Below are 26,729 nucleotides of genomic sequence, written 5' to 3'. Positions count from 1 at the left end.
ATTTTATTTGAAATGCAAATTACTTTCAATTTATTAATCATTTAAAACTCAGCCTAGACTTAGACATCACTTATTCGTTTTAATATTAGAATAAATTTTATGTTAATGACCTCTCGGTGTAAATTTTAGTGGATAAATCGTTTTTAAACATGTTTGACTGTAATACGTTTAAGTAAGTTGCACTATCGTCTAATAAGTCATTAACTAATATTTCATAATTTCAAAGTAGCTTTGACTGCAGCCCATATTACAATGGATGGTAATTAAATAAACAACTTTTAATAATATGAATCTTAATTCTCAAATCCTGTATTTTCCATTTAGCCCTCCTACAAGTGCTTCACTTATTACAGAGTTTCCGAAACAAACTGGGCCCTTTGTTGAGAAGAAGTTCTCAAATTTTATTCCCCCTACTTTTTTGCTTAATAGAAATGCCCCTAAATCTAAGGTTAAAACGCGTAGCTGCAGTTGCTCTGCTAAAACTCCAAAAGTTTCGTTTAATTGTAAATGTAAAGACAAAGGAATTTCAGACTGTAGGAAGATTGATAAGGAATCCGGACAACGAGTTTGTAACAAATCCTGTGATGCTAAGAGCGACAATGTCTCTGAAGCCGATGATCATCGAGTTATAGGGAAGTCGAGCAGCGGAAAACGAGTTTATTGGAAGACTGGGAATGGTGAAGAAGCTCAAGAGAAATCTAGCAAGGATAAGAGAGCTTATAGGAAGACTGGGTACGGTAAAGAGCTTCAAGGCAAGTCTAGCAATGATAATCAAGTCCAAGCGAAATCGAGCAGTGGAGCAATACCTCCCGAATCGAATCCAAATAACACTCTAGGAATCTCAGGGGATCCCCAGGCGTCTGAGGGTGTATGGTCTGGCTCAGATCCTGTAATACCTGTGTACGATTATCGGGACGAATTAAATCCAATGAACCAAGTATTGGTCACAAATGAGATGCCCGTTTTGAATGAAATGCCTCGACCTCTCAACGAAATGCCTGCTGCAGGGCTGCCCACTCGAAAGAATCCTCAGTTTGATCCCTGCACAGGCCAGGAACGCCAAGCTCCGTCTCAACAGCAGGCAACATGTGCAGCGCCTTTTGACTATATGTATCCAAATTATTGTCCCATCCCGTCTAGTCCCTTGCCATGTTGTCCCTGTCCAGCATCTATGAATATGTATGCTCCAATGCCAGGTTTTCAACAACCTGCCAACATCAATGAGCCAGAGAAGAATGCTGTTGAAGAAACTAATCCAACTTCTGAAAGCACCTCAAGGGAGGGTGTAGAGAAATCAACAGATAAGCGGTAAGTTCTAAATTAAAAATTAAATCGACTGTAGGAGGTCATGTCACACTTTTATTCCAAAAAAGAAACCTCTACTTCATTCAATAAATTCTTTATTGCTACTAATTTAGCAACGCATCAAATCAAGAAGCTTCGACCCAGGACAAGGAAAAGACAAAGAATTCGAAGCGGGAGAATAATCGCGCAATGAAAATTGTTAAATGTAATGAAGTCAGTAAGGATCTCATCAAGCAGTGAGTTTAATGTCAAACCCAATCTGAGATCGTAACACAAACATCAAAACACAACATGTAACACCTCAAAAAAAAAAATACATAAAACACTATAATGAAATAGTCCCGTGTTCGAGGTCGTCATCGGTGTTGCCTTATACAAACTTGCTCTTTCGTTTGGCAGGATTTGCAATTCGCTGCAGATTTCGCGTCCACCGGTCGATTGCTATATCGTGTTACCCATTCCCATGGCGGCCAAAAGCAAAAGCAAGACCAAGACAAGCTCAAGTGAATCCAAGAAAAGCTTTGACTACGACTCAACCAGCGCTGCTGAGAGTAATGTCGCTCCTCCACCTGAAAGGAAATCTGCGAACGCAGCTCCTCCTGCAAAGTTAAAATGCAAGACACCAACACGTAATTGTGGCTGCAATACAACGATCACGGGAAAGTAAGTGTCCCATCTCAATTGCCACCCGCATCACGCTCATCCTTTCCTCATAGATTCGATGAGAGCTCTGACAACTCTGAGGGTACGCCGGCTAGCAAGGACAAGGACAAAGGAAAGGACGATAACAACGGGGCTTGCTGCAGCACTGGCGGTTGCTATTATCGCCCACGCTACAAGTATTGCTACAATCCCTGCACAGGTTGCTTCTATTGGCGCAAGCAATGCTGTTGCTGCAATGGCTGTTGTAGCAATGGAGCCGGCGGAGGTGGCTCCTGTCCCATCCAAAAACAAACTGGCAAACCGGATGCGAAGACCGCAAATTCTACACCTTCGTCAAGCAAGAAGAAACCCGATACCTCAAAGGATTCATCGAGAATTTCGACGCAGTCGAAGCGTTCCACAGCTGGAGCTCTGTCGGCATTCCAACCGTGCTCGCAGGATACGTACAATCAATGGATGGGATTCCAACAGCAACCCACATCAATGACACGGCCACCATTATGCTATCGTTCTCCACGATTTTTTCCGTCACAATTCCAGATGAACAGCCGGAGATTCGTCTCGCAGTCCCAACTGAATGGACAACATCAATCACCGGACATTGATTGGACGCCACAATAGGGATGAGCAACCAAAAAAAAAGATAATTTCTCATTGAAATCGAACTTACAAATTGGTTAGTGCATTTGTTTGAAAAGTTGCAGCTAAAAAACTAGCGATAGTTTCGATATCCCGTGCGCCAATTATCGCTACTATCGATAGTAGAATTAACTCGAATCAAATCTTTTCATTGTCTATCCAATCTATCGAAATTGTAAATGAAATACGATCGTTCATAACTATATTTCGTAGTACTCTCTTTTATTAGTTTTTAATTTTTATTTTGCGTTTCTCTTTATTTTATACACTTTCGCATGTGTTTTCTTGTTGTTGTTTTTGCTGTTGATTGCATATCATATACATATATAGAAGTATAGATTGTTCTTATTAAATTTGTGGGCTTTGTAGAAAAACTTAAGCTTGTTTTTGTTTTTTAAAATTATTAAATTTGTTTGTTTCCATCAGGAAACCTAACTAAAAACTATGAACATAGCACATTTATATATTTTGCGTGTATGTGTGTGTGTGTCTGTTTAGTGCAGCGATAAATATGCGTGTTCTAAATATATATCAAAAGTAATACCAAGATGAAGTTTGTTTGTTTTGAATGGAAATGGAAGTGGATATAATATTAAAGTCTGCCTGCACCCGTCATAAATGATTTGTAACTGAGTTTTGGCTTGCAAATTGCCCCATAAACATTAGCAATGATTATCATTTGTATCATTTGTGTTTCATTTTCTTTTTCTTTACATATAATAATGTATATATATAATATTTATATATATATCTTGTATATTTATGTGTATATTTGTAGGCTTAAATACTATATGGGCGTCGAGCAGGCGTAACAAAAATAATAAAAGATAAACAAAAACTACGTACATGTTTCAAACTATTTACATTGGACATTTGTCAGTTTGGTTTTGTGGTTTTGTGTTTTTTTGTTTTTTGTTTAAACATTGCTCAAGATTAAATGATATCATTAAATATGTGTGTGTTTATCTATGGTCTATGTGTGTGTTTGTAGTTCTGCTTTAATCACATGTTTTACGACTCAACTCAACTTATGTGGGGGGATTGAATAACTTAAGGAATTGTCGACAAATTGATGTTGTGTTCCGTTTTAGGCATTCTCATCGGTCACGTAGATATATCCATGCTGTTGCAATATGCTCAAACGTTTCTCCACCGCATCGCGATCTATAAAATTAATACGATTAATACAGATATATCAATATATAAAGCTGATAGCGAACTTACATTTATTCAACAGCAATTTGTCCTGGGGATGATTGCACTTCTGGACCAACGAGTGCAGCAGAATGTGTGCGGTGTTGTAGCGCTCAAAGCAATTCTTCGTGTTCTTCAGCAACTCATCCAGCGCAGCCGCCTGGCACTGTAGAAATAAAAGCGGTTTACTTTAGGATCAGTTTAGTTAAACGACTTATTTAACTTACCATATCCAACGCATAATCGTAGAGTATCTTGTCTGCGGTTATGTTAAATGCATTTGCCTTTTGGAGCAGGCCGCTGCCATTGAGACGCTTCGACTCGAACAATATGCTGCGATACTTGGCGTTCATGGTGAGCAGCGCTAGAGGATTGCAATATAAGGTTCATAAATGATTTCAAATGTGGTTGTTTACCATCACTTACCATTCTTCACATTGGATGAGGGTTTCAGCTGCCCGTTGCGCAGCTGCTGCGATGCCAAATTCAGGCCGGACGACAGCAATTGCAGAGCACGCACCAGCAGCACTAGACGCTCGGCACGCTTGCAGTGCTCGGGAGCATGTGGCGGTATCTGATGCTGCTCGGCGGCCGTCTGGCTGCCGGCGACCATGAGCGTGGAGAGCGGAGCACAGCGTGAATCGGCCACCTCCTGAATGCAATCGGTGAGGGCGAGCACAAAGTTGAGTTTGGAAAGGGTTTCGTTGTGCTCGCGATCCATGAGCGTCTCCTCGGACAATTCGGGTGCCTGGAATGCATGCGGCTCGCCGCCCACCCCGCCAGCTCCAACCGCGGTATCTAGCAGACTCTGCAGTCCGCCTGTGGCGCCCAATTCGGGCAAGGTGAAGGCACGTGGCCCCAACATGTGATGTTGATTGTTATTCTCCGAGCCGCTGCCAGCCGAACCAATCGAACCCAGCGAACCGGGCGCCACTAGCAGCGTGGGGCTGCCCAATGTGGGCAACTTGGTCAACGCAGCGGACGGCAGCACCGGGGAACTGTTGCCGCTTCGGCGCAACGGCGACTGCGAGTGGCCCGGCGACACTTGCCATGTGCTGGGCGCATGCGGAGGCGGTGTCTCCGACAGCGAGCCACCCGACGCGGATCTCACACGGGTCGGCGGTGTGCCAATGGCAAATTGCACCGCTGGCGGCGATATCGAATTGATGTCGCTGCTCACGCTGCTCTTGCGCTGATCCGCACGCGGCTGCTTTACGCTAATGGGCTGCGATCGTGGTATTTGCTGGCCAGCTGCCGCAAGCGTAGCCACTGTCAACGGCATGCCACTTCGGCCGGGAGAACCTGCTGCGGCAGCGGCGGCCAATCGACGCGCTGGCGCCGGCACTGGTTTGGGCTCCGAGATGGGCAGACTGCTGGGACGCGGTGGACTGGATTGATGCTGTGCTGGCTGCTGTTGCTGGCGTGCTTGGGCAGCAGCCGTTGTCTGTCCCTGCGCCTGGGCTTGACGCTGATCCTCGGGCAGGTTCTTGGGCACCAGCACAAAGTCATCCGAGTCCTCGTGGGAGCTGCAAGAGGCGCTGTTGTTCTCGCTATCACAGAGCACGCCCACATTGGTGATGGTGGCACAAATGGCCGGATTAGCCACCACAGAAACTGGCAACATAAATGGAAGATTAGTTTAAGGAGAATTGTATTTGTATTTCAACTTCAACTTACCGGTATTCTCTTCCTCCTGTGCGGCCTCCTGCTCCTCGCGCTCCTTTTGCTGCTGCTCGGCCAGCTTGACCAGCTGCAGCTCCTGCTCCATCTGCTGCTGCAACGGACTTTTAGCCTTGACGGGCGGCGTGCCACTCGACAACGGCGGCATGTCAACTATAATTTAAAGAAAAGCAAAAAGATAACATCAAGTTCAAATGGAGCACTTATCCAGAACTAACCTGGCGACACTGCTGCCTTCTTGCCCTGCAGGAAGGGATGCACAAAGAAGTTCTCATAGGATATGCGATCCTTAGAATTGCGTCGCAGCAGACACAACAGCAAATCGCGCAGATCCGGCGACACACCATGTGGAATTCTAAAGAGTGTAAAGACGTCAAGTATTTAATACTGTTATTCTTGGGAGAACTCTCTGAACCTACTTGGGCGCCAGATTGGCGTTCTGCTCGTAATAGAACTTCAGCTCGTTGGGCGTTTGTGCATAGAATGGCGCCTTGCCCGTCAGACACTGGTAGACAATGGTGCCCAGCGACCAAAGATCGGCCTTGGCATCATACTGCAATGACATAATGACTTCCGGTGCCTGTCAAGCAAAAGGTTTTTAGTGTTAACAACTAAAAGTCATTTGATAGTCTTGCTTTTAGTTTACCATGTACATGGGAGAACCGCACAGTGTGGCTGCCATAACGCCCTCGTTTAGGAAACGCGCGAAACCAAAGTCAGCTGCAAGCAGAAAATAAAGAAAATGGATGATAATGATATATGATTATAAATATTTGTTGTCTTAATTGACGGAATCTGTTGATATTGTTAGGTGTCAAGTATACAATCAACTTTTCTTTTGCAATATAACCTTATGAACTTGCTTATAGACTATCTTATAAACTTCATTGATAATCACAGTACTTATTCTATATAGTAACTTTTTTTTTCTAAATTTGAAACTTACCAATTTTAAGCGTTATTTTCGAAGGTGCTGGCAGAGTTTTGCCATAGTTGTGCGACAATAGAATGTTTTGTGGCTTGAGATCACGATGCACAATTCCTTTGGTATAAAGTGCTTTCATGGCACCAGCTACGAATTGAATAAAAACCAATATTAGTTAAAGCTAGCACATAATGAAAGTAGTTGAATAACTTACCTAGTTGTATAAGAAAGAGTCGGACAGTATCTTCGCTCAGAGTGCCCTTAACGCTCAGATAATCCGCCAAATCACCGCCATTACAATACTGAAATAAAAACAGATAAATGGGTAAGTAAAAAATTAAAGCCTTTTTGATTGCTGCTTTAAGTTACGCTTTTAATTAATACACATTTATGCATTACGCTGCGATCTTAAATGTACAAGAAAGTTGTTATAATAAAGACTGCTTTGAATTGTATCTTACAGATGCATAATGAATACATAAGAATATATATATTAAATTTGTATCTTCTTCATTTCTTACGCTTACAAATATTGCATTTAATTGAATTGTAATTTTCAAGAAAAATATCTACTTTTAAAGATGCACTTTAAGTGTATCTAAATCTTTTTTAATTTGTATCTGCTTTACTTCATAAGCAACAATTTTTATCTTCACTAGAATTTGAATTCTTTGAATTTTTATTTACTTCCCACTACTAAAGTTCAACATTTAAGTCTTCAATTGTATCTAATAGATACATTTTCATGCCATGCATTTCTGTGCCTAGAAGAGCTTTAAAAATCTTTCTTTCTGGCCTTATTGCTAATCTCTGCAAATTGTGGTGGCTTCTGAACTGCAAAGTTGGCACAAAAAAGTATTTGGCGGCACGCAAGCTAAATGTCCAAATGCAATTAGCCAACACAAATATCCACTCGAATGCTATAAAATGCGCTGTAAACTGAATGAAAACATCAAAGTTTCGACGACATGGTGGACGCGGCGGGGGCGCTGTGTAACGCCAGCGAAACGCCTCTGTTGAGGCCCGAGGCTCGCGTCTCCTCAGGCAATGGAGAGCTGCAGCTGCTGGGATGGAATGTGCCACCGGATCAGATACAATACATCCCAGAGCACTGGCTGACACAACTGGAGCCGCCGGCCTCGATGCATTACATGCTCGGCGTCTTCTACATCTTTCTGTTCTTCGCCTCGACGGCGGGCAATGGGATGGTCATCTGGATCTTCAGCACATCGAAATCGCTGCGCACGCCATCGAATATGTTTGTGCTCAACTTGGCAGTCTTTGATTTGATCATGTGCCTCAAGGCGCCGATGTTCATCTACAACAGTTTCCATCGCGGCTTCGCTTTGGGCAACACGGGCTGTCAGCTCTTTGCGGCCATTGGTTCATATTCGGGGATTGGAGCTGGGATGACGAATGCAGCGATTGGCTACGATCGCTTCAATGTGATCACCAAGCCAATGAATCGCAATATGACCTTCACCAAGGCCGTTGTCATGAACATTATCATCTGGTTGTATTGCACGCCTTGGGTCGTCTTGCCGTTGACTCAGTTCTGGGATCGCTTTGTGCCCGAAGGATACCTCACCTCGTGCTCGTTTGATTACCTGACGGACAACTTTGACACGCGTCTCTTTGTGGGCACCATCTTCTTCTTCAGCTTCGTCTGCCCCACGCTGATGATTATCTACTATTACAGCCAGATTGTGGGTCATGTCTTTAGCCACGAGAAGGCGCTGCGTGAGCAGGCCAAGAAGATGAACGTCGACTCGCTGCGCTCCAATGTCGACAAGAGCAAGGAGACGGCCGAGATACGCATCGCCAAGGCGGCCATTACTATCTGCTTCCTGTTCTTTGTCTCCTGGACACCATACGGAGTCATGTCTCTAATTGGAGCCTTTGGTGATAGAAGTCTACTCACTCCAGGTGCCACCATGATACCGGCCTGCACTTGCAAACTGGTCGCCTGCATAGACCCCTTCGTGTATGCCATCAGTCATCCAAGGTACCGCTTGGAGTTGGCCAAACGTTGCCCCTGGTTGGCCATCAATGAGAAGGCGCCAGAGTCCAGCTCGGCAGCCTCCACGACCACGGAGCAACAACAAACCTCGGCAGCTTAAGACAAATTGATTATCGATCTAGGAACACGCTGAACCCGCTTTTCGACCATGACACGACATCGAACTAGGAACACTTTCGTAATATTTATGCCAACTATACTATAATATTTTCTTTTTATTTTTTTGTTACTCTATAATTTAGTAGTATTTTATTGCAAACATGTGAAGAGAAAAACCCAAAAAAAAAAAGTGATAAAAAGAAATAAATAAATGGAACAGCAGTACTTGAAGATATAAATCAAATATCTTCCATAAGCAAATCGCGTATGCGAATGAATTAAGCTCAATCAAGAGCTGCCAGTGTGGCACGATTGTATCTGAATTATGAATTGAAATTCGCTTCCACTTTTCTCTCAAGGGGTTCAGATTCTCGTGAGTCTCAGTCTCGTTCTCGCTCTGGTTTCGCTCGTCAATTGTTGAAAACATGTTTTAGTTGTCCCGCAAGGTCAAAGTGAAATGAATTATGACAATTTTCAAGTCGGAAATCAGAAATTTAATGAGCTTCCTTCAACAACGCTTGCTTATAAGGGTTGGATGGCAAAATTCTTCTATTGTATTTGAACCTTTTCAATTGCTTGAAGATTTTGCAGCTGCAGATTTCAGCATCTTTGAACAATTCTCTAGTGTTTATTTCCTGTGGGACATTTTAAGAACTTAATGGTCATACAATTATTTAAGATGTATCTTTTGAGTTGGTTCTATAATAATTTTAATAAATTTTGCTAAACATATAAAAAATCGAGAAAAATATCTTATAAATTATAAATTTTATAGCATTTTCAGTAATTCCAGTAATGAAGCGTAACAACACTTCATAAAATTGTATGAGCTATGTACGTATGAGATATGAATATTTCTCCGTCAATAATTTTGAGAATATTTAATCACAAAACTAAAATGCATTCAAAACTGAAATGTATTAAATCGATAAAAGTCATGAATTTCTTTAAGCAAATAAAATAAAAATCAGAAAAACTTAATCAAGATTTGCTCAAGAAGTAATTCATAAAATAAACGTGATTGATAGCCGTAATATATTATGAGTTTTAGAGTTAAGAGCTGTGTATTTTTCTTCATTCATAATAATGAATAAAAAGTGTCTGCAATCTTCATAACATTATTCTTATCTAGACGTATTTTCGCGAAAGTATTGTTTGTTTAAAAAGACAAAATCATAGTTGTACTGTTAATTTTTTCAATATGAAGCAGAATATTTATTATATTGATATCGTTTAAGTACTCTAGCAACCTATCACATGCCTGCCTGAGCATGGCAAGAAGTTTGCGAAAGTTAAAACCAGTTGTTTTTGTTAATTTCAGTTGTTTGTCATTTGCGGGGCTATAAAGGATTTGCGATTGACCTTCAGACTACGACTGCAAACAAAACGCCAAACGAAAGAGATAGAAAGATGCCTGTTTTGTGTGCAGGAAAGCTGTTTTAGCTGGTACAAATTTTCATGCATAATAAGCACAGCAAATTTGGATAAATATGAATGACAAAATGGGTGGGCTACTTACACTGTAATGAGTAAACAAAGCGCTGCTAGTACTAATAATAATAATAATAGCATACACAACCACAACAGCGACAAGAACAACAACAATATTAGGCAATTAAAATGACAAAAGATTCTACTTTGGATTGCATCCAAAACAAAAATGACAAAATTAAAAAGCTACAAAAAAGTCATTGACATGTAAAGTGCTCGCCAGCAAACAAATAAAAGACAATTCTGCCCGAGAGAGAGAAAGAGAGAACAACATTTTGATAATAAATAAAAGAGCGTCAATAAACAGAAAGAATAATGCAATAACTACTGCGCATGAGTCAGCGCATTATCGAAATTTTCAATTGCTAAATTTAAATGCAATCCAATCTAAAGAGAACCCAAAAAAGAGAAACACATTGTCGGACTCAAAAGCTTCGCCTCTCTTAGGCTTTAGCGATTAAACTTTAAGCGACTCGCCGTTAACGTCGACGACGCTGCTCAATTCAGTTTGTCAGGGACATTCGCGACATTCGTTCGTCTCTCGCGCTCTGTATATAAATGTATAAAAAGCTATACGCATACCAAACAATCACATAAAATGCTCGCAGCTTGCGGAATTTGTGGAAATCAAACATCAAGCGCGTTATAGAGAAAAAAACAAAAACAAAATTAACATTATGACTAGGGTAATGCGTACTATAAGCGACTTAAGACGACATCGCGACTAAAGGTCAACATTTTTCCATCGGTTGTGAAGCGATAAAAGCTACTTGTTGTGTACATGACTGAAAATTCATTCAACGAAAGCTAGTTTTCTGATTAGCTAACGCAATTAATTACATCCATACGTATTTAATTATTTCAAGTAGACGCAAAACAATTACGAATGCTAGTCAATAATTAAATGTGTTCTCTGTAGTTATCAACAAAGTGAAAACATTTTTTTTTTTCCAATGCAAGCAGAACAAACACACACAAATGATAAGATTAAAAGATTAAACATTATTATGTCTAAACAATAAAGTAAAAGTAGAATCCAATCAAATCAAATATCAAATATTTATAAATGAGAGAGATGACGTGCAAAATATGCCGCCATCATCACGTCACTGAAGCGCAATCGCAGAGTGCTCACTCGTTCTCGCTCTCGCTCACTTGCTACCTTAAGGCCTTTTATGCTCTAACACAGCACAAAACAATATATACACCTGCTCAGCACACTAGGCATAAAAGCAAAAGTTCACTCTCCCTCTCTTTCGACTACTGTTGGCAGCTTTTGACTTCGCTCCGTCAGTCACAAGTTGGCGGTGTTCGCGTTAAGTTGGCCTCGCTTCAGTCGAAGTGCCATTCAAATTGCGCGACTTGTGTGACGAAGCTGCAAAAATTGTGATTTCTTATTGAGCAGATCATAATATATGTATGTATATATGGCATACATATGTAGTATATATAAGATTCGACAGAGATTTCATGTGTTTTGTTAGAGAAAAGTAAACAGAAAATGTTGCTGAGTGAATAAGAATCAAAAATGGAACGAAATATTAATGCCTCGTGCTATATAAAGTGAAAAATGTGATTATGTACCGACAAACTCGAACATTTACATAGAATTGTGTATTCCAGTCTCTTTACTAAGATATTTGTTGTGACTCTCTTGAAAAGAATGTTCTGTTTCCACGGATTACTCAGCATGATAAGCCAATCTATAGAATTCCATTGAAACAAACCTACAAAATTCCTCATATGATTTGTTAATCATTTCAAAGATTTAATGGGATTTACATATATCATTTAAGTAAGGTGTATCATAAAAGTGTGCACATAACTTTTGACTGTTTTACTTGCTTTTAATTATATAATCAACAAAAATTTCTTCAACTTTATTCAACAGCAAGAAAAGTGAATCAACAATTTCGACAATGACATGAGCTTACATTATCTTGCATAATAAAGTAATAATAATAAACTACCATAATAACATTAATAATAAGAAAATATATAATTTAAAACAACAAAATGCACGTGTATTACAAATTTGGATTACTTTTAATATTTCTGCTGAGCGTAAGGTAAATGAAATCAAAATTCCACTTGTTTCTTTTTTCCCGTTGCCCCTATTAAATAAACAAAATACATAAATGTATTATATAGAGAAGAGGTTCTAGTTGCGTATTGTACTTTATAATTCGAATTGATCGAAACTTTGACATGGGGAATTAAACGTATTCTACATAACAAATTGATAAACCTTTCGCATTGCTAATATCGGGAACCGGGGATGGTTTATTTATAGACAGCTACAGCAAAGTGGGGGCAATTACAGAAACAGCAAAGACTCACTGAGTACAAAGTTCCACAATGGGTGAAATTCGCGCAATGGAATCACACAGAAACCTGTTGAAAAACTTCGGTACATCAAGTGCTACCGAACCTTGAACCGACTTTACTATATCAGAAATTCTTTTTTTTTTGTTTCTCTTTATAAAAACGTCGTTTAACGACCGCCACGGTAACAGTGACAAAAGTTCCACTCGTAATTAATGTTATTATACTGTATATTTCGTTTTGTATGTGTGGGGGAATGGCCTAATCGGCCAGTCGCGAGTCGAGTTGATAAAGCAAACAGTTGCAACGATAATATATACTATATACTATACTATATGCTCGCTTATCGATATGTTTACCCGATGCGGCAACCATTCAAAAGAAAACTCAAGACAAGCCAACTTTCGACCAGTTTTTATGACTCACATGTGGTCTCCATTTACAGACAACTGGCGCTAGTCGAGAACTTTACTTCTATTGATTTATTTATTCCGCACACACTCGTAAAGTCACAGTGTAATATAGTCTCAAGGGTCGCGCAGTTTTAATCTATTTACGGCAGCAGTTCTATTTAAACGTATACGTAATATGTCACTATCCTTGGCACACATCATTAAGCGATTAAGCTATAAAACTACACAATTATTAGCTAGTCGACTAAATACATTCTTATAGATATAGTATTTCTCCCTGCTGATCCGCTGAACTGCGATCTAAAGTTGCATTCTTAATTCGCACGCTCACAATATAGTATTTCATTACGATTCGTGGAATCAAAAGTCACGCAATTTGTGCGAGTTGCATGTCGGCGATTATAAGACTTGAAACACACTTGAACTGGGCGCACAGTAAGTCACCTCGTAACATTATCAACAAAAACAGCAAAGTCGCCACTAAAAGCGCTGCTAATGAAGGAGGATTCAGGCCGTCAACTTGGCCAAAATCTCGACAAAACGAAAGTGAGAGTGAGAATCAAAAGAGACATGCATACTATATACAAAGCGCAAAAGGAGACAAACGAAATAAAACACGGCCAAGTTGTGTCGTGTTTTAGCCATGACGTAAACAGGTTTTCCGACTGTTTTCATTCATGTGGCTCCAATAATAAACAAAAGCGAATAATGATAAACAGCAAAAGTTGCAAAATCAAAATGTTACAAAGATGTGCTTAACATCCAACACACCCTGTAAATGCGAAATCACACGATAAATGCATGAAAATAATGAAGAACAAATCAGGCAAACCACTTTCTCACTATACTTTATTTATGCCAAGTCTGTACAGGGTCTCGTTGCCTTCGAGTGTCTGTCTGTTTAAATGGGTCAAGTGTGCTTTCAGGATAAATGTGCTAGGTGTGTTCACAATGTAATCTTACGTCACTTGAAAATTGCCACCATATTTGCAGCCAATTTGAGAGTTTTACTTTTGGCCAAAGCAACTTGGCAAAAACAGTTGCTAATCAACTGAGGCTAAGCCCAGTTAATTGCCCAATATGTGCATGACAAGCGAGTTCTAATTCTCAGTTGCATTTTTGTTCAATAGCATTAGTTATACGGCACCAGCGGAGAACAGCGAAAATGGCAAGAGCAAAAGCTTCGACGATGATTACTATGACTATGATGATGATGATGATTATAATGAGAGCAACAGTCCAGAGATTGCCGCCAATCGTCAATCGGATTCAACATCATCGACAACAACAACAACGTTTCGTCCTATATTTAGTAAGCACAATAAATTCATATACTTTTTATTATAAATGAATTAATAAACTTAATTCCCATTCTAGCCATTCCACGTCGCAGCAGCCACGTGTTAGAGCCAAGCTGTCCAAGGAGCTGTCTCTGCTTGGAGGACTTTAAGTATGTCCAGTGCATCAATGCCCAACTCACTCATGTGCCATTGGATTTGCCAAAGACGGCAGCAATCGTTGACTTGAGTCACAATGACATTGCCGAGTTGCGTGCCGAAGACTTTTCTGGCTTGGCTAAATTGGTGGAAATCAATTTAAGTTACAATCTGCTCAAGCAAGTTGACAAGGAGGTAACTAAATTCATTTATTATTTAAGGAATCAATTAACTCAACAACTAATTCAATTTAGGTTTTCAATGGTTTGGATCGTTTGCGCCGCCTACGCTTGACCAATAATCACTTAACAACCATCGATCCTGACACCTTTGCAGGCGCCACAGATTTGGCGCTTTTGGATTTGAGCAACAATACGATTGTACAGCGCACGGATGGCTCTTTGCTCAATCAGCCCAGCTTGACAGAATTCACATGCTTCAACTGCAACTGGACGGGCTTGCCGGAGCAGATATTCTCAAACTTGAGCGGATTGACTTCACTGCGTTTGGATAACAACGATTTCAAACGAGTAAGTTACGCGCGCCAAGCATCAAAAGTTATCGATAGACTACAGCTGGATATCAAGTTGGCAGCTCTACAGCCACACGCACACAGTATAGTTGTCTCGCTCTAACTGTCGCATGCGCCGTCGCGATTCGCACAATATACTGATGCTTCTTCTTCTCGTTTTGACAGCAAATCGATACGAAAGCTTTCACGCCGCTCAAGAACATAGTTAAACTGAAGCTGCCCGAATTGAATCAAACAAAAATTGAAGAGCTGTGCCAATTACTCAACACGATTGATATCATCAGCTTCAAACATTTCGATATCAGTTGCTTTGAGCGCGTGCTCGGCAAATCGTTCAACGACAGCATCATCTGGGCCACCGATTCACCGACCTCTAAGCTTGCCACGGCGTTGCCCAGCACACCGAAGCCAACCGCGCTCCTGCCACCACGCACAGGTAACAAAAACAAATAACAAAAACACATTCAATGAAATTGTGCAAATACAAATGCAAATATTGTTTCAGCAGCCAATCGCAAGCCTCACAATAAACACATGGCCAGCAACGAGACGACGGCAACTGTAGCCAAGGCGGGCATCATGACTGAAACAGAGATAAGCACCAGCAAAGACACAGAGAGCTCATCCAACCAGGTGGCCATCGACCCGGAAACCATCAACACGCTACTCATCTGTAAGTAATTGACTTTTCAATCGCGAATAACAAACTCTAACTCTGCCCATTTTCAGGCATCATTGTGCTAGCCGTCGTGGGCATCGCCGTGGGTTTAATCTGTCGCAAAGATATCGGTGGCATTAAGACAAAATGCTGCCGCACCAGCAAACCAGAGCCAAAGGATCAGGTGCATCCCACTGAGGAGATACCGTTAAATAAGCTAGCCTAAGACGCACGCTCGCTGCCTTACACAACAAATACAATAATTATCAATCCATTTACAATTCGGGACAGCAAAATTCCAGCAGCATTTTTGACATTGCGCATTGTAGTTTTTTGGAGAATTGAAATTGTAGATCTTAGTTAGTCAGTTAGTTTAAGTCGCCTAGTCGATTAGTCCTCTGTTATATAGAAAGAACATCCAACACTACTCCAACTTGTCCCCATTCACCCTTCGTTTTGGTCCCAAGAAGAACAAACATATAACTATTATATATATTATTCTATGGTTACGTTTGGAGCACACATCATACTGTTAATTGACCTAAATGTTAGTTGTCGTACTCTTAATATATAGACACTTTGCCAATTTATACAATAAACATTAATTATTGTAAATAGCATAAAGAAATGACGACTCTTTTTATTCATCATTTCAACAGAGGAAAACTAATTTTTAGGTAATTATATTATTCACCAACGCACCACCAACAACATTATCTAGACTTTTGTCCATTATTAAAGTATTAAATGATGCTAATCTAAAACTACAGTTAGACGATAAAAACGAGACTCGTACCACCTGACACGCAAATATTCAAATTCAAAGCTGTCAGTGTAATGTATATAATTTGGTTGATATTTCAAGCTGGGGAAAAGCAACGCGTGCAACTGAGTCAATAAATGACACGAGAATAAACTGATTACATTAGAAATTAGACAATAGGGGCAGGGAAGGGAAGGGCAGGGAAGTACTTGAAGCACAGAGTAAATAAACACGAAATGGGGTCAAAGTCAGATGAAACAAACCAAACTTATCGCATGTTAATTCGCAGTTTGACACGATTACACATATAGGGGAAACTCAATCAAATTATATGACAGACTTATAACTACATACATATATATTAATGTCTAGCTCCAGGAAAAAATACTTTCTAATAAAGAGAAGCTATTGTTATCCAGTGCGTAGTGAAAAAGTGCGTAGATAAGAAATCTGCCACAAACACAATCTTATCAATGGCTAAAACATTGGCCTATTTACGAAATGCCTTTCATTTTGATCAATGAACACTCCTCGCTAAAAGTATGCAACACAGGTGTTGCAGCCAAAACGCAGCCAAAATAAGCAATTAGAATCTAGGAAGTAAACAACTAAATGCGTTAATCAATAAAGAAGTAGGTCAACAAATTTTAGTTAAAGCGGCTCGAGAAATATACGCTTTTAGTCAGATTGCTAAATGGCAAATACCCTGTGCAGATTAATAGATTAGATAGGTAGTAGTTAACTTGCATATAATTCTTTGTTCTTTGATAACATTTGTGAATACCATTTAAGGAAGAAGAAATGACATCACTCGTCACAATCGTAAAACTATCGATATGAAGAAGACGAACAATATGTTGAATAATCTTTCTTTGATCACATAGATAACATAGCTCTAGTTTTTAGTAATATTAACCAAACAATATTTATATATTAATATAAAAACTATTTTACCTTCGAATTGCTGGCTAAGTATAGGCAAAAGTTTTATCGATATAAATCGATAGTATTCCTCGATAGTATATTTTACAAATATTGCACGAAACATCTCAAAATCATAGAGCATTATCTAGTCGGTTACCCTTTGCTTTGGCGTTTCTGCATATTTATTTTGTTTTCGTGTAGACTTTGCAACTTCCGCAATTAATTGCGTAGCGTTTTAGCTGAAAGTGCCATGACTCGTGAGAGTCAGAGAGAGGGAGAGCGAGAGGAAGAGGATCGGGGAGCGTATGACGTGGAGCTTTGCCTACGTGCACTTTAGGTGCAATGAATATGGACAATAACAACAACCAAACTGAGTCATACGATTGGGCCACATATCATTAATATTAATGCATACTATATAGGATGGTTCTATTGTATATAGTGAGTTTGTTTTTTTGAACAATCGCCGCGCAAAGACATAAACAATGATGGGGCAAAAACATTGGTCAGACTATAGATAAGACTTAAGACTTAAGGCTGTACACTCACCTCCATAACCAGATTGACACAATCCTGGGACTCCTTGCAATCCAAGAGAGCGACAACATTCTCATGATGCAGCTCTGTTAGTTCCTTGAGAATTTTAATCTCCTTGCCGAGTAAATTCTGCGTCTTGATCAGTCCCTTCTTGGTAATGCACTTGATGGCAACCGGCATGTGTTTCTGCAATAATAAACAAACAATTTATAAAATAACAGTGTTAATTAGCACCCATTAGTGTTGGTTAACGAACTAGAGGCATTGAACCCAATCGGCGAATGACTTTCAATTAAAGTTGAACTCATCGAAATGTTTGATTTATTGTCAACACACAATTGAACATAAAATTCAATTGAATCATATCTCAGTAAATGTTCTAAAAAAGATTAACTCCATGCGATGGCACTGAACGTAACAGCAAATTAAATGCTGATCACACAGTGAGCACACTTGTTTAATGACTCACGTGTCAATTAACGTAAAATGTGATTGATAAAATGCACAGGTAGACAGCGTAGACTTGCAGTCCCATGCATTTAAGTACATAGACAGTTTTGGAGTGCACATTGTGTTTTGAAGTGATTGTCATGATTACAATAATATTCTCACTAAATTGATAAATTTACCGCATTCTATTAAATAACAATTTCAACGGTTTTATGCATTTAAAGCTAATTTTCCATGAATATTGAAGCTTAGCATTTCGAGAATTTAAAACCAAAGCAACAATGTAGCAGCTGCTGCTTGGCACGCAATGGAAAACAATAAGAAAATATAAACAGTTAGGTTTTAAATACATTGGAATAAATTGGGTAATTACTTCGTTCAGTTAACTAATTTAAAAGTAAACAAAGTTGATGTTGTAAGAATTGTTTAATAGCACTAACTTATTGCAATTGAATTGGGATGATACCCAAAGTGTGTCTAATTAAAATTGTATAACTATTCAAAGCAAGCAATTATATCATGCAGCTAATTTCAAAGTTTTATCGCTTTACAATACTAAAAATAATGGAATTAAATATGTAATTCTTAATGTGGGATTGGTAAAGATAAAGATAGTTCAAAGATAATGGTATAATTATGAAATTCAAGTAATAATTTCATTTGGCTAACTAATTTAAATTTGTTTTATTTTAAAGTCAACAAAGTAAATGTTGTAAGAATCGTTTAACAACACTTAATTATTAGCGTTGAATATGTAATGCTTAATGTAGGTTTGTTTATCATTGAATTTATCTAATGATAATTGCATAACTATTCAATATGAGAATCGCAAAGAGAGGCCTCGTGTTTTGCAGCACTAAATCATTGAATATCTACTTTTAGCACACACTTCTCTGCCTCGTGCATCACACAATAATTGCAATGGTTGCCCATAAATATATGCATAACTAATTAGAAGCAAGTGCCGCTTGCAACGCAGTTGCAAAATGCGTATAGCGTGCAACGTGCTACGTGCAACTTGTTCCGTGTCCCGTTGTTATTAATAGCTACGCAGAAAACACAAAAACGCATTGAGCCATTCACTTGACGAGGTGCGTCAAGTTTACCGTTTGTCTTGGGTTTAGTTTGCGCTTCAGCGATAACAGAGGAGCTATCTCCTCATCACCCTTCCTCCCCACCCAGCACGCTATTTACCTCCGCACTTAACAAGCGACAATGACTCTTTGTCTGTGTTTACCTTAGCCAACAACACAACAAAAGAGGAAAGTGTAAATTTGTGCGGCAACCTTTCATTTCGCACTTGCATTAAAAAATATGGCATGAAGCCAAGCCTCAACGCATCTGCAGATACGATCGAATGACTGAATTATCCGACCTGAGTAAACTTTACTTTTTACCAATTGTTATTTGCTTTCATTTTGCCGTCACTTCATTACCTATTTTCATTATCTCTCTCGTTTCCATTGTTTCAAACCTGAATAATCGCACAAACCAGTTAAAGCTGAATATTTATATTAAAAATAATTGATATTTACTCCAGTTTTGCATTTTTGTTTTTTTGAATCATGTTTACAATCAATAAATACCGACCACTTGACCGATAACAAGCGGCATTTGTATATTGCATCTTGTTGTTTGTTGGGAGAGAGTCTATAAATATACTTTGTTGCTGCGGCTCATTGATTAAAAATGTTTTTTGGTCCCCCTAGAGATTGGGATTGACGTTGGCTTACAAACAGCAGTTCTACATTGAGATGCAATGTTTTCTTGAACTGATTAAAGGCTCTGGCCTAGGTCAAAGTCAAAGAAAATGGCACAGCGACAGTTGTTGATAGGAAGAAATGCAGATTAAGTTCTTAATTCTTAGAGAAGGCACTTAGAACCAGCATGTACAACTTTTTTAAATAACCATCGAGTATACTCGACTGTGAGATACCCGCTAATCATTTGAAATAAAAGCAATAATAATAATAATACCAAAATACTAAAAATATACCAAAGGTAATAATTGGTTTATTGATATCGCACTACATTCAAAATATACCATATAGTACAAAATGTACAAGATTCAAAGAAAATATAATACTTTTAATATAATGAAAAATATACCAAGGGTTATATTTGGTATATAGATAAAGCACTATATTCAAAATATACTATATAGTACAAAATGTACAAGATTTAAAGTAAATACAATACTTTTGATATAATGAAAATAATACCAAAGGTTATATTTGGTATATGGATAAAGCACTACATTCAAAATATACCATATAGTACAAAATGTACCAGATTCGAAGTAAATATAATGAAAATCTTGAATCATTTGCTATACAGCCCTTAAAATATATGTTTGTTTGTAAGTTGATCAATAATGTCATTAGTAGTTTTGTAATTTTCATTCATTTTATGACAAATCTCTGTTTACGTTTTAACGAACGGAAGTCACAACTGTTGCTTTTATTATGCAATCGTGAAAACAATCATTAGAATCAACGCAAATGTATAGTTCATTAATAACAAAACAAATCCTATCGAGTTTCAGACATGTCTCAGACATTCAAGTAGCTTGCTTCCACGTGCAGACTAGATGGCGAAATATGCGCATAAATTGTTGTGCGCCGTATATGGAAACAAATACGGGCACTGTTCAGAATGAGAATATCGGAAAGAAATATCATAATTCTCACGCGAGAAACTGGTTTAACGAGCATTTCAGACTAGTTCCAGTTCGCTGCCAAAAGCAAAAGTCAAGTCGAGTCTTAGACACACTCTTTTCTAATTCCATCAGGATGTAAAGATACTTCTAAAAGAGAGAGAGCGTATTTGCAAGTCGTTTGTGCTTAGCTAATGTACACGCTCTGTCAGTCTTTTCATATCGAGTCAATCACGCGTTGTGCGAAATTGAAAACCTGCGACGCAGTTTGGCCAAAAGAGTTTTCCGCCTGACGTTTCGGATTGCCTTTCCAGCTATATATTTTCACCCAAGCAAACCAGTTAGTGCCATATCTTCCCAGCTCTGTGAGTGACTGTGAGTGTGTTTGTATCTGTCAGATACTTTGTGCTGTTGCTTGTGTTGTTTTGTTTCTCGCATTTTCTGCGCAATTATTTTTTGCTATTTCTGTCCAAATTTTTCTTGTTGTTGCTTTCCTTTTTGCCCATTTTATTTTTTGTACATAGTTGGGGGCCGTTGCACTGTGCGGCATCGTCATTTCTTCAATTCCATTTGTGGTCTGTAGCGCACCCCGCTTTTGGCCTTATCACACACTGACTGAACAGCAATCAACTCAACCCAACTCAACTCGTACGGTGCATTGAACTCCACTGAACCCAAATTTCCATTCGTCATAAGTAATGTGCAAACTAATTTCCCCCCCATCCTCACAATATGTGCAAATTGGGGTTCAGCGGGATCGTGGGGTAAAGTGCTCGCTCAGCTTCCGCTTCGCCTCCAAGCAAAAAAAAAAAAGCACAAACAATATAAACAGCAAACGAGCAAATGACTTGTTAACTTTCACATTCGCTTCCACACACGATTTGGGTTTCCATTTGTGCCATTTTATACAAATTTTCTGCATATGCTTGAGATTCTGATTTTTTTATTTTTCGCAAAATGGGTGATTGGGTCAAGAACTTTTGTTATCATTCGAGGGTAAATAAACTTTTAGAGAACGGCATTGAAAGCGAATTGGTTTGCAGCTGGCTGCGAATATAATTTGATTAAAGTTAGTTAATCTTTATGTCTGATGAAGCCAATCAACTGTAAACGGCATTGTATTGAAGTTATCGATAACTATTTATCGTTCTCGAATGATCGTTTTAATGTACAGTTTAACTTAAATGAAGCAATTTATTTTTGGAATTAAATTATTCCATTTAAATGGCAAATGAGTAATTTATATCAGATTTGTCTCCTTTCAATAATAATAATAATTACCAAGCACCCATCGTTTGTTTTTGATTGCTTTCAATGACAATAATAAAATATTTAACTGTATGAATTTACCTCTGTCTAATTACAACCCGCGCTTATTTAGCTAAAATGATTAACTGCTTGCGACGCGAATTAAACAACTTCGCACTATTCTCACAAATCTAAAACTGATTCAACCCTTTACATGAATTGCATTAGATGTCTGAGGTGTCCACGATGACTGTTGAATAATTCTGATTCGATTAGAAACGCCTCGATTCGCGCCGGCTGATAATTTCTCAAAACGCATTTAATGCACTTGAATAATGCAAAGTGATTGCAAAATAACAACAACAACAACAATATCAACAAGCAATAACAAATGGCGACAAATCAAATACAAAATGCAATTGCTAACAATTATGAAAAGTAAATATGCTAAAAACTATAAAACAACGCGAAATGAAACGCGTGCATGCAAAGCGACCAGACAGATGGACGGGAGCCGGAAAGAGGGAAGGAAAGAACTGTGATATTACGAAACCTTGCGGCAATATACACATTACGAAATATGTAGAGAAGCGCGAGGGTTGTCAATAAAATAGTAGATAAAAACTATAGAAAACTTGGCATAAAAACTGTTAAAATTTGCCTAAGAAGAATATTGTAGTTTTAAAAATCAAATATTTTATAAATGGTTATACTTAATAAATGTAAAAGGCCCCATTATAAAATATAAATAGTATCCTAATCCGAAAAATTACTTCTTATATATCGATAAGTTCCTTTTGTGTCACCTCCAAGTGGTCTATCGCAAAGCCATCAACTATGGAAACTACCGATAGTTTTAATAATCTAATGATTATTAAAATAAAAAAACTTATTTAGTTTAATTGTAAATATATAATAATAGTAAATAATACAAATTTATTAAATATAACTTGCAATGATTCTAGTGTACAAATTACGAAACGGATCAAATTTTTACTTTTACAATTTAAAATTGTATCATATATCGATAAATACTTGAATGATGTACTCTGTCATCACTAAGCGGTCTATCGCTATGAAAAAACTATCGATAGTTACAACTATACTTTTTCTGCTGCTCATATATACAAATATTAAGTATACGCATTCATTTCTTTTTCAATTTCACTTACGAGCTGCCCTCGTCTATGCACTCTTTACGAATTATCAGAATATAATGACTTTTTGCATGATTCTTACTCAATGTGTGTGGGGTTGTGCCTTATGCAATGCCACGAGCACAAAGAATATCGAATGGAAAACCATACTATATATGTATGTATGCATTGCATATACCTAGTATAGTAGAATAAACAGGAACAAAGCAATGTAAATTGTTGGAACACGTGTCAATCGAGCAACGATTTGCACATGTGTGTGTGTGTTTGTTTGTGTTTTGTGTGTGCAACCAATGGTTGTGCATTAATTTTCATTCATTCATTTTGTGTTTTCCACAGCTGTAGTAGAGATATATGATGGGGAAGGGCGGCCTACGATCCGTAGATTTGTGTTTATTTTTGGGCAACACAACTTGCATTGTCTGTCTACAGTTCTGTGGCTGCGGCTGCGGATGCACTCGTGTATCTGTATCTGTATCTTTTGTTGTCTGCACATGCACATGTTCCATGCGGTTAACTATTTTTAGAACGGGACCATGGTGCATCTGCCTGGCGACATGTCAAGAGATTAGCGTGTTCTTCGGCTGTTTAGATATTTTTTCAACGATAGCCGCGAAACCGCATTGAAAAATGTTCAACAGTTTATGCACAATATTGATCAAAAAGTGTATTTTTATAAATTGCTAATAGAAGCATCACGTCAGGAAATAGTAATGCATGCACTGTGAGAAAAAACTGGACTATATTGTCAATTGAAGGCAGCTAAATTTAGATTTCCAGTCGTATTAATAATAAAAATCCACTTTGCACAAATTATTTCGGATTAGTGAATTAATACATGCTCCTCGCATGCATAAATAACTTATTATAGTTTTGCAAATTGAAAGCGAAAATTCAACACAAAAGTCACGTAAAAATCAAAGCGAAATTGAAAACAACTCAGCAAACAAACAAGCAAAGCAAAAGTTTTGCGGCAACAGCTGCCCGTTATTGCATCAGCTGTTTTCTGTATCCATGAGATACGCATCTTCTTCGTATACAAACATATACTATATCGATATATCTACACATAATAACATATGTATATGATGTTTTGTATATAGACAAACCTCACAAATTTTGTGTGACGCTCTGCTTTCAATTTGTTTATGAGAAGAAAATCTGTGGCAACAAAAAAAGCAATCACAGCAAAGTTTATCAGCTGTGTGATTTGTGTTTGCTTTTTGTTTTTGCTTTTCGAAGAAAAAAAAAGTTGCTCAAGTTCATTTCGAATTTAATAGGCGCACTCTTTAATGACAATGCAATGACAACAGCAACAACAATCACCTTTAACACCTACAACAACAACACTAACAATTACAATAACAAAGTGTGCCCCATTTATTTCACAGCGACTGTCATTTGTCTCAGTCTCTCAACGCGACCTGTAGTGTTGCCATCTCTTTCTCTTTGACTTGGTCTTCCCGACGATTTGTTAATCGCTTTTTTCTTTCGTTTTTTTTTTCATTGTATTTTCGAAAGAGCTGTAACTTTTGATTTTATTATCACTTCGATTTCTTTTCTCGGGGACCTGTTTTGTTAATTTCCCAGCATTTCCATTTATCATTAGTAGTGCCAAATGAAAGGCAACAATACGTGCAGAGAAAATTCAGGTAAACTCATTTCTGACTTCTCAGGGCCACAATTTCATCAGCTAAAGTCATCAAACTCGATCCTGACAACCGCTGTCTCTGACTCAATGCGGTTCGCATAATATGCATTAATTTTAGAAAGAATTTCGCTTAGACTACCTATATAAATCAGTTATTATTAATTACTGTCATTGTGCATTATTTCCATTGTTTTGTTGTTAAAGTTCCCTAAATCTTCTAACTCTACAAACGTCACCATCTATTTCTGTACAGCAAAAAAAAAACAGAAACAGTGTGTACATACACTCTAAAAAAATAAATCCGCCTACAAGCACATGTAGAATATTTGTTGTATGCGTTGTGACCATGAAATAGTTCAAAACACTATATTGAATACACACACCACCACGCATATGTACATACATACTATATGTACATATGTACGTATGTATGTTCGACACACAGCGTAAATTGTAAATAGGCCTCAGAAAACGAGTCGCAAAAAGGAACGAAACGCACGTGTTTGTGCTTCAATCCAATGAATGTTGTTGAAATACACATTTAAAAACAAAACTAATGAGAGATAAGGGGCGCCATAGTGCCAAAATAAAATATAAACAGAGACAAAGAGAGAGAGAAAGAGAGCGACTAACGTCAAAGGAATTCGCAATAGCAAAAGAAATAAACAGAAAACAACAACAAGGGGCAACGCGCTGATGTTGTTTTTGTTGTTGTCGCCGCGACTCATCAGCTGACGTCCCCTTCTCTTAAGTTGCTTTTGCATTTAACATTTACCAAAGAGAAAATGAGGAAGATACCACTACTTTGGTGTTAGTGTGGATACACTGTTTTTTTTTTTTTGCTAATTGCGTTTTATGCGAGTTTCGCATTTGCTGCGACAATGGCGCATTGTTAATAACAATTTGTTATTGTTGTTGCTTGTTTTCTTTATTTTTACAAATGCGAGCCAAGCCCACACTTTGAAAACAACAATAACAATAAAATAAAAATGCAAACACAATTCCAGCTAAACAAGTTATTACATGACGTCGCCGTCGTTTTCTTACCTTGCGATGACGTCCTTTGTAGACCACAGCAAAGGCGCCATGGCCAAGCATATCCTTGGAGCTGTATTCATATTCCCCGACAATATTCATTGCAGGCGTCGCCGGCAGCGAGACGCGTCTGCTTTGGATCCTTTATCTCTTTCTTTTGCTGCAGCAGCAATAACAACACACTCACACTCTTAACACACACGCGCTCACTCACTCTCTCACACACACCGACACTGTCGATTGGGGGTGTTGGTTGGGTGAGAGGGGAGGGTGGATTTCCTTTTTCAGCTGCTTTCGGCCGACTTTTTGCAGTTAGTTGCAATCGTTGTGGAAAATCAATTTTTTCGCATAACTCTGGCAGGAATTTTCGTAAACTTTTTACAAGCACTGCTAGTTGCCAGCTGTTTTGCTAACCAGCACTTGCCATAAACAATTACACACTCACACACGCACACACCTGCCTTTGCTTTTTTTTACTTATGCTTTTTGCTTGTAATTTAATTAAACTCTGTGTAGCTTTTGTGTGTTAATCGCTGCTGTGTGTGTTTGATTATTTATTTAGTTTGCGCAGACACACACACTCACGCGCACACAATAATGGATTATTAGTTCACTCCCGGTCGGTTTTTTGATTAAATTAAACGTTTTTCTTCGCAATTTATATTGTATTTGTTGGAGAGAAAAGTATTTTTGTGTATGTCTTTTCACTTCGCGATTGGCAATGTTGTGCTATACAGTATTTCTTCCTCTTTTAGGAATTCTTAACATTTAGCTTCTTTATTATGCAGCAAGTGTTAATGTTAATGCTCTGTTATACTCAATATGCACTGTAGTCACTTTCGATATCATCGATTAAAAAAATGCGTTGTCGTCAAAATCAAAAATTTCGACATTTTCTCATAATGCAATTCATTATTATGGTACCCAT

General features: G+C 38.4%; 4 protein-coding genes across 8 annotated transcripts; 3 read left to right on the top strand and 1 right to left on the bottom strand.

The window, feature by feature from the left end:
- The first annotated feature begins 51 nt into the window (after positions 1-51).
- LOC132788360 (uncharacterized) lies at positions 52-2,826 on the top strand. Of its 2 annotated transcripts, none has more exons than XM_060795725.1 (6): positions 52-172; positions 227-259; positions 325-1,308; positions 1,419-1,541; positions 1,705-1,968; positions 2,022-2,826. In XM_060795725.1, the coding sequence occupies exons 1-6, from the start codon at positions 150-152 to the stop codon at positions 2,587-2,589; spliced, it is 1,995 nt and encodes a 664-aa protein (XP_060651708.1). In that variant the 5' UTR covers positions 52-149; the 3' UTR covers positions 2,590-2,826. The 2 variants fall into 2 exon arrangements, with proteins under 2 accessions (XP_060651708.1, XP_060651709.1); XM_060795726.1 differs by having other exon boundaries at positions 62-172; positions 230-259.
- A 643-nt stretch (positions 2,827-3,469) lies between these two features.
- LOC132788359 (serine/threonine-protein kinase unc-51) lies at positions 3,470-26,529 on the bottom strand. The gene is made up of 12 exons (XM_060795724.1): positions 25,814-26,529; positions 17,617-17,790; positions 6,621-6,708; positions 6,428-6,553; positions 6,128-6,201; positions 5,901-6,061; positions 5,700-5,836; positions 5,479-5,634; positions 4,228-5,415; positions 4,029-4,165; positions 3,832-3,967; positions 3,470-3,771 (listed from the first exon to the last, which is right to left on the bottom strand). The coding sequence occupies exons 1-12, from the start codon at positions 25,901-25,903 to the stop codon at positions 3,695-3,697; spliced, it is 2,544 nt and encodes an 847-aa protein (XP_060651707.1). The 5' UTR covers positions 25,904-26,529; the 3' UTR covers positions 3,470-3,694.
- Positions 7,358-8,750, top strand: LOC132788364 (opsin Rh4). The gene has a single exon (XM_060795735.1). The coding sequence runs from the start codon at positions 7,375-7,377 to the stop codon at positions 8,524-8,526; it is 1,152 nt and encodes a 383-aa protein (XP_060651718.1). The 5' UTR covers positions 7,358-7,374; the 3' UTR covers positions 8,527-8,750.
- LOC132788363 (leucine-rich repeat and transmembrane domain-containing protein 2) lies at positions 10,542-16,008 on the top strand. 4 transcript variants are annotated; one of them, XM_060795731.1, is made up of 8 exons: positions 10,542-10,702; positions 11,908-12,085; positions 13,885-14,066; positions 14,132-14,385; positions 14,445-14,720; positions 14,888-15,158; positions 15,228-15,395; positions 15,452-16,008. In XM_060795731.1, the coding sequence occupies exons 2-8, from the start codon at positions 12,033-12,035 to the stop codon at positions 15,604-15,606; spliced, it is 1,359 nt and encodes a 452-aa protein (XP_060651714.1). In that variant the 5' UTR covers positions 10,542-10,702; positions 11,908-12,032; the 3' UTR covers positions 15,607-16,008. The 4 variants fall into 4 exon arrangements, with proteins under 4 accessions (XP_060651714.1, XP_060651715.1, XP_060651713.1 ...); XM_060795732.1 differs by lacking the exon at positions 10,542-10,702 and adding an exon at positions 11,305-11,433 and having other exon boundaries at positions 15,231-15,395; XM_060795730.1 differs by lacking the exon at positions 10,542-10,702 and adding an exon at positions 11,305-11,433.
- Positions 26,530-26,729: the final 200 nt, after the last annotated feature.

This window comes from Drosophila nasuta, chromosome 3, assembly GCF_023558535.2.
Source record: "Drosophila nasuta strain 15112-1781.00 chromosome 3, ASM2355853v1, whole genome shotgun sequence".
In the NCBI taxonomy this organism is placed as follows: domain Eukaryota; kingdom Metazoa; phylum Arthropoda; class Insecta; order Diptera; family Drosophilidae; genus Drosophila; species Drosophila nasuta.
The sequence above is the reverse complement of the archived record's forward strand: the minus strand, read 5'-3'. Positions and strand labels throughout refer to the sequence as shown.